The sequence below is a fragment of the Plectropomus leopardus genome, chromosome 3 (assembly GCF_008729295.1).
Source record: "Plectropomus leopardus isolate mb chromosome 3, YSFRI_Pleo_2.0, whole genome shotgun sequence".
In the NCBI taxonomy this organism is placed as follows: Eukaryota; Metazoa; Chordata; class Actinopteri; order Perciformes; family Serranidae; genus Plectropomus; species Plectropomus leopardus.
In genome coordinates, this window is record NC_056465.1 from 37,814,558 (window position 1) to 37,827,057 (window position 12,500).

A 12,500-nucleotide genomic window follows, 5' to 3' on the forward strand; every position below is an offset into this window, starting at 1 on the left:
TGTGTGTGTGTGTGTGTGTTTGCTGCCCCCTGCTGGTTCTGATCTGTCAAACATCAGATTGAATATTTGAGTCTCTCCGACGATGACTCAGTTTTTTTAGCTGCTTCCTGCGTCTCTTCTTCTTTTACTTTGAACAGATGAACCTTCAGCTGTCAGAAATCAGGCGACTCAGCAGTTTGTCAGAAACCAGGCGACTCAGCAGTTTGTCAGAAACCAGGCGACTCAGCAGTTTTCGATAAAAAGTGATTTAATCTGTAGTTTTTTGTCTTTGTGACAGAGTGTAAGGCTCAGACTGTCGCTCACCTCCAATCAAAATATACATCAGATATAAAACCACCAATCAGCTCGCAGACACACAACTGTGGTAGAAAACACGTATGTACAGTTCAACAGCCCACAGCCGCCCCTCCACCCCTCACCGCCGCATGTCCCGCCGCGCGTCTGGACGTCACGTCTCCTGTCGTCCTGACAACAAGAACTTCCATCCAGCCGAGCGTTCTCATTGGTCCACCTCAGCTGGGAGCGAAGAGCTCCACTCAGAGCAGAGCGTGTCGGTCACATGTTCGAGAGCCGCAGCCTCTCTGTGCGTGAACGTTACAGCCGCGACAACGTTCACGCACCAGAGTGGCATCTATGAGTCGAACCGCGTCACTTCCTGCTGCGCTCTGATTGGCCGCCTGCGGTGCCTGATCTCTGAGACTGACGAACAGACCGCCGTGGACATGTGGTCAGCGACATCAGGGCGTTCACTGTTCCTCTGACGGCGTACAACAGTCCGCAGCCACATGGACACGTTACAGAAACAGCCTGGCGTGTGATGGACTCGAGCCGAGTCCAGACTGAGGCCAACCTCCTCTGAGCGACTGGAAACAGTCAGGAGTCCGAACTGGGACGCTCATAGGGATGGGGATTAAACCCGGTTTCACTTTTTTCAAAACCTGAAAATCAATAACGTTTGAGCTTATTGATACTTCTATCGAGTCCCGCGGGTCGATAGCGTACGTCACCTGTTGAGTTGAGTCGTTTAAATCCAGTCACTGGTCCGCACGCATTGACTGTCCAATAAAGTTTTTAATAGGTATTAAAGCAAGAGAAGAAGAAATCTGGAGTCAGCTGCATGCGGATGAACGTGCGAAAAGGCCTAAAGTTTGGCTCCATTTTACCAAAACAAAAGAGGAAGAACGAAGAGAAACGAAATTTATGTTGCAAAATCACCACGACCTTCATGTCTGAACCGTCGTCTCTGAGCGTCAGATTAAACCTTAAAACACTAAAAACACAACTTTCAACCGTCTGCGGGTCAAAAGACTGTCAGCTGGCGCGGCTCAGTCCACCGCGTCCTCCTCCTCCTCCTCCTCCTCCTCCCACAGCAGCAGGAAGCTCACCTGAACCCTGCAGCGAGTCTGTCAGTTGGAAACAGTAATCTGATCTGAAATGAGCTGATCAGAGCTGGTGGATCAATAAACACGGCCGCAGGTTTCACTGTGATGTGTTCAAGGCCGGCTCAGTAAAATGACTGTCAGGCAAAGGTCAATAAAACTCCATCATGATGTGTTCAAGTGTAACATCAAGAAAAGGAAAATTTAGTTTTCAGAGAGAAACTTATAATACAGTTGTGTGGGTGAAAAATTTGCAACGAAAGCAGAACAGGGTCTGTCTCTCACCAAATAACAGAAAAGTATCGATAAAGATTCAGATCATTCAGGAGTCTCGATAATGGTATCGATAACAATTAAAAATGAACGATCCCCATCCCCTAACACTCGTCTAGCAAACCTGCCAGGTGTCTTGAATGCACCATGACTGTAAGTCCTTCAACAGCTCTTTCGGGTCAGACGGCGAGGCTCCGTCAGACGGCGTATCTTGGTCAGGCGGACGTCCGAGCAGCTGGAATGTCGACATAATAAAATTAAGACACACAGATGGACCAAACCTGCAGCAGCGTCAGTCCGGTTCTCAGTACAGCTGTGACGACTGCGGGGCTTCGTCTGTCAATCCTTCAGAATAAAGAGGAACCGGTACCTGATGTGTGACTCAGCGCTGCGGTGAAGGCACTCCACGTTACATCGGGTTTTGCAAAAGAGACCGAAGTCGCACCGGTGGGCTGAATCCAGTGAAGCGGTCGAGAAATTAATAAAAACATTCCCACAGGAAAACACCATCGAAGCCTAAAGCAGTTCTCCATCGTCCGTCTTTTTGTGTTTTAGTCCTTAAACCAAGAACCTGAGGCAGGCGGATTTGTTTGCATCTAGAAGGCCGTTTTTGGTTTCAGCTGTAGTGGATCACAAACTTATAAATAAAACCGTTCAGAGAGGCAACGCCAGACACGAGACAACATCCTGATTCAAAAACCCGACAGAAGGCAACAGAAACAAAACATGTGCCTGTGGGTTGTAACGGCGGCAGGAGAACCGCCGAGCTTGCACAGACATTCAAAACCAAACAAAGTTCAGGAATGATTAAAATATTGCTACAATATTTGATTTGAATAAAACATGATTGCATACATGGAAATAAAGAAATCAAAGAGGAATAGAAAAAAAAAGAGCATCTAAGGACTAAAGGCCAGCAAACCCGCTAAAACAGAATCCGTTCACGTTTGACGCTACAGTAACCAGCAGTACAAAACACTAACATAAAGAAAACAACACCAATAAAATACACATAAAATATGGATATATCTGTAATACATCAACAGTAAACCTTTATCAACTGTAAACCTGCTCTTTGCCAATTTGCAGAGGCATGGTGGGAGATTTTTCTTTTTTTTTTTTTTACACGTCGAAGTCCAGGTCATTCTGACTCCAGCAATAAGGCACAGGGATCATCTGAAGGCAAAACTAAACCTTTTGTAGTGAGGCCCGAACTAATTTCTGACAGCCTGAAGGTAAATCCATGACCTCCCAAACGCTGTCAGAGCGGATTATTTAAAGACATAAGGGTTTCTTCAAAGGGGGGACTTCACAGAGGAGGATTAGGACCACAGGAAAACAGCGGAGAACTGGCATCCTGAATTTAAAAGAAAGAATTCTGAGTTCATTAAGTCGGAATTTGAAAAAACGTCAGTCAGCGTTGCGGAGATATTAACTTAGAAGGCGGACTTTAATTCTGGGATTTAAGTCAAAAGGCAAGAGTGGCTAAAATGCAACTTCAAAACGATCAAGACACAAATATACGACACGCAATTATAGTCCAGATTCTGTCTATAATCTGAGAATTCCGGTTTATTTTACAAAATCCCGACAAACTGATTATTCACCGACTTATGAGATCAAATCCAGAATTCTGACCTTCACCAGAACTCTGATATTTCTGGCCCTAATCCTCTTTGAAGGCAAAGAACTTAAAAACAAGTTTAAAAAAATAATTTAACATCACACCAGACTCCACGGTGGTTTCTGCAAACATGCGTTGGAATGATCGGAGTGTAGTGGACACCATCGAGTCAACGATTCAGATGGTGAACTTTTGAGGCTCAGATGGAGGACTTGGAGAAGGAGACCCGCAGGTGGTGGTTCTCTCCCAGGTCGTGGTTGTGGAACTCGATGAGGGACTCAATGGCCTCCTCCACTGAGCCCATCTGGATCAGAGCCATCTTGTGGTCCTTCCTGAGAAAGAAACCAACAGAAGGTTAACAAGAATCTACACAAGAAGTCAACAAGATCCCATGATTAAATTAAGTGAAGGGCTTTTGGACAAGGTATGAATTGGTGTTTCAAGACAAGGCAAGGCAAAAGGCTTTGGGGCAGACACAGACGCAGTGATGCCAGGACAAATGCTTCAGGGTGAGGGCATAGGGCTTCCAGTCAAGGAAAGCAGGGACTCAAAGGCAAGGCCAAAACCTTGAAGCTAACAATAAGGGTTTCAAGGCAAAGGCAACGGTTTCAGGGCAAGTACAAAGGCAAAAATAACAGCCTCAAGATACAACGAGTACAGGGAGTTCAGGGCAAGGCCAGAAGCTTAATGAGAGAAATATGCGATAGGGCAAGTACAAAGACTTTAGAGCAAAGACAAAGGGTTTAGGACTTGGACACAGACTTCAGCACAGAAATAAAGGCTTTGGATAATGATGACGGAAAAGATAAAGGTATCTAGATATGGTAAGCTTGTGGACTTCAGGGCAAGAATGAGGGCTTGGGAGGTGAGGATGAAAGGTTCTGGATGGGTAAAATAGCAACATCAGGAATTTAAAGGGCAAGGATGAAAGCTGCAGGACAAGCACAAAGGCTGTGGGGCAAAGACAAGGGCTGCAAGGACAGGGGCTGCAAGGCAAGGACATCGGCTGCAGGACAAGGGCTGCAGGTCAAAGACAAGGGTTACAGGGCAAGAACAAGGGCTGCAACAAGTGTTGTAGGGCAAGGGATGACGGTTGTAGAACAAGAACAAGGGCAGGTACAAAGGTTTCAGGACAGGGTATGAACTAAGACCTTCTGGACAGAGCAAGGATAGGGTCTTTGAGGCAAGGAAAAGGACTTTAGGACTAGATTGGGCTGAATCAGATACAAGTCTGGAAGAGGCAACAATGAAGGCTTCATGAAGAGTAAGGATAAGGGTTACAGATGAGGACATGGATTTCAGGACAAGGACATGGGGTGACAGAGCAAGAATGAAGGCTGAGGTATCAGAGAAAAAGGTTTCAGGGCAATGACCAAGGCCACGGTACTAGACAACCAAGGAAATTTAAGGGCAAGAAAGGGAATTTCAGAGAATGGTTAAAGACTTCAGGAAAAAGCACAAGTCTTTGGTATAAAAGGGGTCAGTCCAAGAGCTAAGGCTATTCGGAAAAAGGCAGGCATCAGTAAGGTATTGAGAGCAAAGACAGTAAACAGATAACTCACTGGAAGAATTTAAAAGCCTTGACCACAGCTCCTGAGGAGGAAAACAGCATCTTGAGGTCGTCCTCAACCACAGACGGGCTGCACACACAAAATTAACGTTAGTATTAGAGGAAATAGACAGGTGCACATCCCTTCAGTCTGATGTCAGGTATACGAGTTGTCACTCAGTTTGGACTACACGCCAGGTGCTGATCATGTTCCTGTAGTTGGAGGACTTACGGGATGTTGGAGAGGTGTAAGGTGGCAGAAGGTGGGAAGATGTTGGAGTAGTTTTTGGAGCCGGGCTTCTTGAAGCGGTGCAGGGGGGAGTTGCTGTAGTCTTTGGTCAGGCCCTGGTCCTCGTGGCCTTCACGAGGAAGCTGGACACAGGTGTGTTTGGACTGCGTGATGCGCAGAGGCTTCCCGTGCAGCTGCTGGCCACTCAGGTGGCTCGTGGCTGCGAACCAGACAGGTGAAGAACGCTGATCAAGTTTATGGCTGGATAATTTAAGTATTATTTTTTCTTCTGTTGAAATATTTAGTTTCTTTTGTTGTGCTCTCTATTATCTTGTCTTTCTCAGCAAGTTTCTTACCAAATGCAGAACTTTCCCCCAGTAGACAAATGCTTGTCTCTCATGTCAAACTAAGTGAACTTTGAGTTATCTTATACCCCTTTCCCAACAAAATTAGCGCGTGTACGCGGGTTTTTCTAACACAGGTAAACATGCTAATTCTGTATATGATATACGTCTAATCGCCTGTGCTGTCAGACGTCCCTGAAAAGTGCATGTTCGGAGAACAGAGGAGGTTCTCTTCCCCCTGAGCGAGAGCGGGGGTTACCTAGCTGAGCCTGTGCACAGTCAGACATCTGAACCAGAGCGTTTTCCTTCTTGTTGAACAGGATCTTCACTCTCATCACATCGCCGTAAACACCTTCACACACAGCCGGACACACACAGAGAGAGAAACTGTTAAACTCCGGTTAAACATCGAGTCACACAAACATCATCATCTACACAGTGTGACACCCGACAGGAAGCTGCGAGTGAAACTGCCCCTGAACCTTATCTGACGCTCACATCGAACTCTGAGACTGAACATGAACCTGAGGAGGAGGAGGAGCGCTGAGACGCCGCCGTCAGAGAGCTGGAACCAATACTAACAACCCGCTCATGTATTTAATTTAGAAGGCAGGAATTTCTGGGTGTTATGACACAGGAAATGCAGTGAGGAAATTAAGGGTAAGGGTCAGAGAAAATTAAACTGGCAAATTACACCGTGTAGGAGCTATGAATTATGGGAGCGTTGACTTAAGAAAAAAAAAAAAAAAAAAAAAGAACAGCTGATTCAGCACTGAGGGCATGCAAACTGAAAAAAACCCAACATGCAAAAACTGAGACTCAGGTTTACTGAAATCAGATAAAAACACACAATAAATGCAGCTTGGACCAAAATCACATTTAATGAGCCCAATAACCAGAACAGTTCATCTACAGCTCTGAAAGTCCACTTTAAAACCTGCGCTGTTAGTCTGTTTTAGTGCCGCAGAAGTTTACCGGATCTACATTACTTTTGTTCTTATTCTGTATTTAACGATAGTAACACAAGTAGAGTAGAAACAGACTTTATTAACAGAATCAGAGCTCCTTTATATCACTTCTGTTTTTATAGACTTGCTTCTGTGTGATTTTTAATTTTTAAAATTATTTATTTTTCTTTTTATTCTGTCTCCATGTTATTATTATAACTATTGTTTCCTTTTTGCTTTTGTTTTTTGTAAATTATATTTATTTTTATCTGCATGTTTTTTTTATCGTCCTGTTTCTCAGTATCACCGTTCTTCTTTCTGATATGTTTCTGCGTCTGTTTTCTCGTTTAATTTGACCTTTTTTCTTGTCTGGCTTCAGTCCGGCTTCGCTGTTTGGACTCTACTGTCATTATTATTATTGTTTATTGTCTAATTCAGGTTGAATTAAGTGAAATGAGCAGCAGATGATCTGAAATGAAGTTGAGACACGAATCTGACTCATTGAAAAACTTTCACACCTAATTTCTCACTTGACACCGGAGCTCCTGATTCAGGTCATGAAGCTGATCAGCTTCAGTTATTGATCTGATGTGAGTCCACATCCAAACGAGATTCTGCCTCCGGCTGTGTGAGGGTCTCTGCACACATCACACACACGAGTTTGATGCTTTAAGAGCTTTTCAGTGTCATTGTTGATCTAATTTAAGACGGGGTTCATACACATTGTTACAAGTCAATTTCAATGACTTCTCCAGTACTTTTCCAGGACTTCAAGGCAAATTTTACAGACCTTCTATTCTCTGAAACGACAACCTCACTATGTAACAGCTTTTAAGATGTGTATTAAATAAAAAATAATGCATTCAGAAGAGGATCAGAAATGATTATTTAAAAATAACTTAGGGACTGTTTGTTATTTGTCAGAGGGGGGTGGAGCCTTGTCAAATATCTTTTTAAGCACTGTGGAGGGACTGATGTTTTTATTTTGGCTTTGGGGAGGGACATCTTTAATTTATTTCACAGAAGATGAAAAAAAGGGCTTTTTGTTTTCTTTTTCTTGAAAAATGTTTGGCGTTTTTTAAAGAAAACATGCTTCTGCGATTTTTAGAGAAAATGTTTTGGCGGCTCAAGGAAACAACGATTTTACAAAGTGTTAAAAATCAAAAGCATTTTTTCCTTAAACAAATCGCAATTTTTTTTTCTTTAAAAAATGTTAGCAATTTGTTCTTCTGCTGAATACTTTTGGCAGTTTTTAGAGAAAACGTTTTAGTGTTTTCTTTCTTTAAAAATATTTAGCAATTTTTTTAAGAAAAATTGTTGGAGGTTTTTTTCTTTAAAATTTGGTGATATTTCAAAGAAACATGTTTTCCAAAAAAAAAAAAAAACATGATGAAACTGTGACAAAAGAAGTTGCTGTTGGATTTTCAATTTCAGATGGTCCTTGAACACATCATGTGTTATTATACATGTTACAAAATTCCAGGAAGTTTCCAAAACTTTCAGGGTATATTTAGTTTTTCCAGTCCTGAAAATAGCTGCAAATTCAATGCGTTTTCCTGAATTTTCATGATCATATGAACCCCTCCCCCACCCGTCCAGTCAAACACAATAAATCAAAAACGGCCCTGAATCTAAATGTTGGGTCCACAGCGCGGGGGAGGAGAAGCTGCAAATATTGTGAATGAACGCAGATCAACACTCAGAATCTGACAAAACCAGCAGACACTCATTTCTTCAGAGGAAGAACAAAATCAGGATCATTTCAAAATAAGAAGCGAGTGACAACATACCGAAGAGAATAAAGAGGCAGTGGGGCGTAACTCTCTTTAGAGACAGCAGAGAAGGCAGCGGAGGGACAGGACAGGTAAAGGTGGGAGGGCAGGACAGGTGGAGGGTCCGAGGAGGCGTTTCCATGGCAACAAATTAAACAGGGAAAAAACAGACAGGTGAGGGGTCAATCAGAAGGTTAATCACCTCTGGAGAGGACTGACAGGTGTGTGTGTGTGTGTGTGTGTGTGTGTGTGTGCATCAGAAACATCAAGTGAGAACATCAGAGACTCAAACAGCCAACAAACAGGACCAGCAGCCAATCACCTTTAACTTTCCCCTTAAGTCTGAACCTTAAGGCTCAGTTTCTCCTTAGCTGAGGGATTTATTTAAGGCTTTCCTTGTTAAGGTAAGACGTGAAATCATTTAGTGGACTTTTTCTGTCATCATTAGGGACTGTTTGTTATTTATGGGGGAAATACTTGACTTTAGAAAATATTTCTTTAATATTATAATAATACTTTTTATTTTTCCTTTTAACATTTATGAAAATTTTAAAGGAAAAAATTTGGCTTTTTTTTCCTGCTACACATTTTTGGTGGGTTTTAAAGACAGTGTTTTCGTGATATTTCCTTTATTTGGTAACTTAATTTTACTAAACCATTTTGGCAATATTAAAAAACAGTTTGGCAATTTTTTTATATTTTTATATCATTTTTTAAAATTAGTTTTAAAGAAGACCTTCAGTGATTTTGATTTTCCTTCAAGCATTTTGGCAATTTGTGAAGGAAAGATTTTAGTGATTTAAAAAAAATGTTGGTGCTCAAAGCTGTTGGCAGTTTTTAAAAATGTAAACGCTTTGATAATTTTTAAAGAGAACATTTTGGATTTGTTTTCTTTTAACATTTTTGATTTTTTTTCAAGAATTCTTTTTACTTGAAATGTGATTTTATTAAACTGAAACCTCTGTGGGGACTTTTGAAGAAAACATGCCTTCAAACTGCTTCTGATTGGCTGTTTGATCGTCCTCTGTGTCCTCTGTGTCCTCTGTGTACACGCTCAACTGAATAAACAGAAAATTATCACCATGATAATAACAAATGCAATGCACGGAGGAGACGGAGACATGTGAGCTAACAGTGGAGGATGATGTGAATGTTTATCACAGAGAGGAGGAGGACAGATGGACAGATGGACAGACGTCTCTCACCTCGGGATTGAGGTTGCTGACCAGCAGGACAGAGACTCCAGCAGAGATCGGGGGGAGGGCCATCCTGGTGGCCCCGGAGAAGGACAGGCACCCGGGCAGATGGGGGATCCCCAGGCTCGGGTAGGACACTGGGACAGGTGGGACAGGAGGGACACTGTCAGACTGGGACACTCATGACAGCAGACCGTGAGGCTTAAACACATCTAAGACGGCTTCTTCTAGTACAGCACGCTCTTATTTTGAAATACAGCCAACGTGAGCAGACACGTGGTTGGCCGAGTGCTGATCATATGACTCCATCTCATAGCGTGTTACCATGGTTACAGACAGCACGGTTTGCAGCAGCTGCACATCAGGGGTTAACTGACTTTAAACGAGTGTCACCTGATAATCTAACCTGATGAAATCACATTTTAGAGACGTGTAAACAGACTTCAGTCATCCCAATTTTCAGATTATTTTCTCACAGCTGATGTCACACCTGACGCACCTGTCCAGGTGAGACTCACCTGCCTGCTGCATGGTGAAGGCTGGTGGGAATGCGTGTGTGGCTCCGGCGAACGGAGCGGGCGAGATGATTCCTGGAGCTGTAGACGACAGGTGTTACAGGAGTTACACTTTTATTTTGAAGGGATTTATGTTGATGTTCACAGCTGTGACTCAAAGAGCTGAAACGTGTCTCTGACGTGTCTCCGATGTGTCTACGACATGTCTCTGATGTGCTATAATGTGTCTCTGACATGTCTCTGACGTCTCTCTGACATGTCTCTGACGTGTCTCTGACGTGTCTTTAGCACATCTTTGACATGTCTCTGACATGTCTCTAACGTGTCACTGAGATGTCTCTAACGTGTCTATGGCGTCTCTCAGACATGTCTCTAATGTGTCTCTGACAAGTCTGTAACGTGTCTTTATCACATCTTTGACATGTCTCTGACGTCTCTCTGACATGTCTCTAACGTGTCTGACGTCTCTCTGACGTGTCTCTGACGTCTCTCTGACATGTCTCTAACGTGTCTGACGTCTCTCTGACATGTCTCTAACGTGTCTAACGACTCTCTGACATGTCTCTAACGTGTCTGACGTCTCTCTGACATGTCTCTAACATGTCTCTGACAAGTCTCTAACGTATCTTTGACATGTCTGTAACGTGTCTTTAGCACATCTCTGACATGTCTCTAACGTGTCTCTGACATGTCTCTAACGTGTCTTGACATGTCTCTAACGTGTCTCTGACATGTCTCTAACGTGTCTCTGACATGTCTCTAACGTGTCTTTGACATGTCTCTAACGTGTCTATGACGTCTCTCTGACATGTCTCTGACATGTCTCTAACATGTCTTTAGTACATCTTTGACATGTCTCTAACATGTCTTTAGCACATCTTTAACATGTCTTTGACATGTCTTTAACGTGTCTTTGACAGAACGTGTCTCACTGAAGGCGGCGGCCATGGCGGGGTGCTCCATGGCGGGCTGGCAGTCCCCGCTCGGCAGGTCCGGTCTGGTGAAGTCTCGGCTCTTCTCGTTGTTGTATTTGACGTTGAGGCTGTTGAGTTTGGAGAAGCTGATCCTCAGAGTGCAGCAGCCGTTATAGATGTTCTGTCCGTCCAGAGACTGAAGGACGGGGGGACACAGACAGGCAGAGACAGAGATGGACAGAGACATAAAACAACATCAAAATAGAGCTTGTTGATCAAAAAGACCATAATGTCCTAAAATCCTTGAAACACACCTGAAAATGTCCCATTCTGGATGCGTCCTCAAATTCCAAAAATCCTAAAAACATCCTAAAATCCATGAAATGTCCTGAAATTCTAGAAACATGTATGGGGCTGCTGTGACTGTCCCCTGTCCCCAGAAGTTTCCCCCAGGTAAAGCATGCTGCATGTCCCTGTCCTCTTGTCTCTGTGTGGACTGGCAGCTGTCTCTCACCAGTTTGGCGGACTGGGCGGACGCTCCGTCCGGATACTGCAGCAGCGCCTGGAACTGGCTGTTCTTGGTGAAGACGATGATCCGCAGCACCGTGCCGAACTTAGAGAAGATCTGAGGGAACAGGAAACGCATCACAGCGTTACAGGAAGTCTCAACGTCTCCTGTTTCGTGGTCAAAAGACGCCGCAGCAGCGGTCTGCTGCTGCTGTTGTTGTTTACCTGCAGAGGGCGTCCAGCGTGACCGGGTACACCAGGTTCTCCACCACCACCCTCAGCACAGTGCTCGGAGCCGCCGCACGGCGCCATCCACATGAGACGTGGTGAGGGCCCGAAGAGCCGCCTGGGCCCTCTGACAGAGGGGACATTAGCATCAGCACAGGCTAACGGAGAGCGAACACATGCTAACTGCAGACAGACAGCTAACACATGCTAACTGTGGCTAACTGCAGACAGCTAACATGTTAACTGAGGCTAACTATAGCTAACAGAGAGCTAACACATGCTAACTGATGCCAGCTATGGCTAACATAGAGCTAACACATGCTAACTGAGGCTAACTATGGCTAACAGAGAGCTAACACATGCTAACTGATGCCAGCTATGGCTAACATAGAGCTAACACATGCTAACTGAGGCTAACTATGGCTAACAGAGAGCTAACACATGCTAACTGAGGCTAACTATGGCTAACAGAGAGCTAACACATGCTAACTGATGCTAACTGTACCTCCTGGTTGGGGGAGTTGTCCGTCTTGAGCTCCTTGTGGTTGGAGAACTGGACTGGACGTAGACCGGATGGTTCCGGATGACGGGCATCACTGAGGAGTAATAACCCACCATGTTCTGAGCCGCCTCTCCTCCGAGTTCATCTCCAGGAACGCCTGAACCAGTAATCACATTACTTTATTAACAGCACTACAGAGTACAAACACACTGCAATGCAGGGGCCACAGACTCAGTAATCTGATTACTGCAGTACCAGGACCACTAGACCCCTCCACAGTAATCAGATTACTGCAGTAACACTGGAGTTTTCAGTAATCAGATTTCTTTAGAGTATTGACCTGGTTTTTGGCTTTGAGCATCAGCAGGCTAAAGATCTCCTCAGTAATCAGATTACTTTAGTAACTGAGTACTGACCTGGTTTCTGGCTTTGAGCAGCATCAGCAGGCTAAAGATGTCTCCTCAGTAATCAGATTACTCTAGTAACTGAGTACTGACCTGGTTTCTGGCTTTGAACATCAG

General features: G+C 44.1%; 1 protein-coding gene across 1 annotated transcript in view; it reads right to left on the reverse strand.

Moving 5' to 3' along the window:
- Positions 1 to 229: 229 nt before the first annotated feature.
- Positions 230 to 12,500, reverse strand: part of ptbp1b (polypyrimidine tract binding protein 1b) — a 23,792-nt gene continuing 11,521 nt past the window's right edge. Inside the window, 14 exon segments of the mRNA XM_042483810.1 lie at positions 230 to 3,608; positions 4,839 to 4,916; positions 5,058 to 5,274; positions 5,658 to 5,750; positions 8,136 to 8,169; positions 9,323 to 9,450; positions 9,832 to 9,909; positions 10,761 to 10,938; positions 11,257 to 11,371; positions 11,478 to 11,551; positions 11,554 to 11,604; positions 11,983 to 12,036; positions 12,039 to 12,110; positions 12,113 to 12,136. Coding sequence (XP_042339744.1) covers positions 3,476 to 3,608; positions 4,839 to 4,916; positions 5,058 to 5,274; positions 5,658 to 5,750; positions 8,136 to 8,169; positions 9,323 to 9,450; positions 9,832 to 9,909; positions 10,761 to 10,938; positions 11,257 to 11,371; positions 11,478 to 11,551; positions 11,554 to 11,604; positions 11,983 to 12,036; positions 12,039 to 12,110; positions 12,113 to 12,136 — 1,329 coding nt within the window. The 3' untranslated portion in view covers positions 230 to 3,475.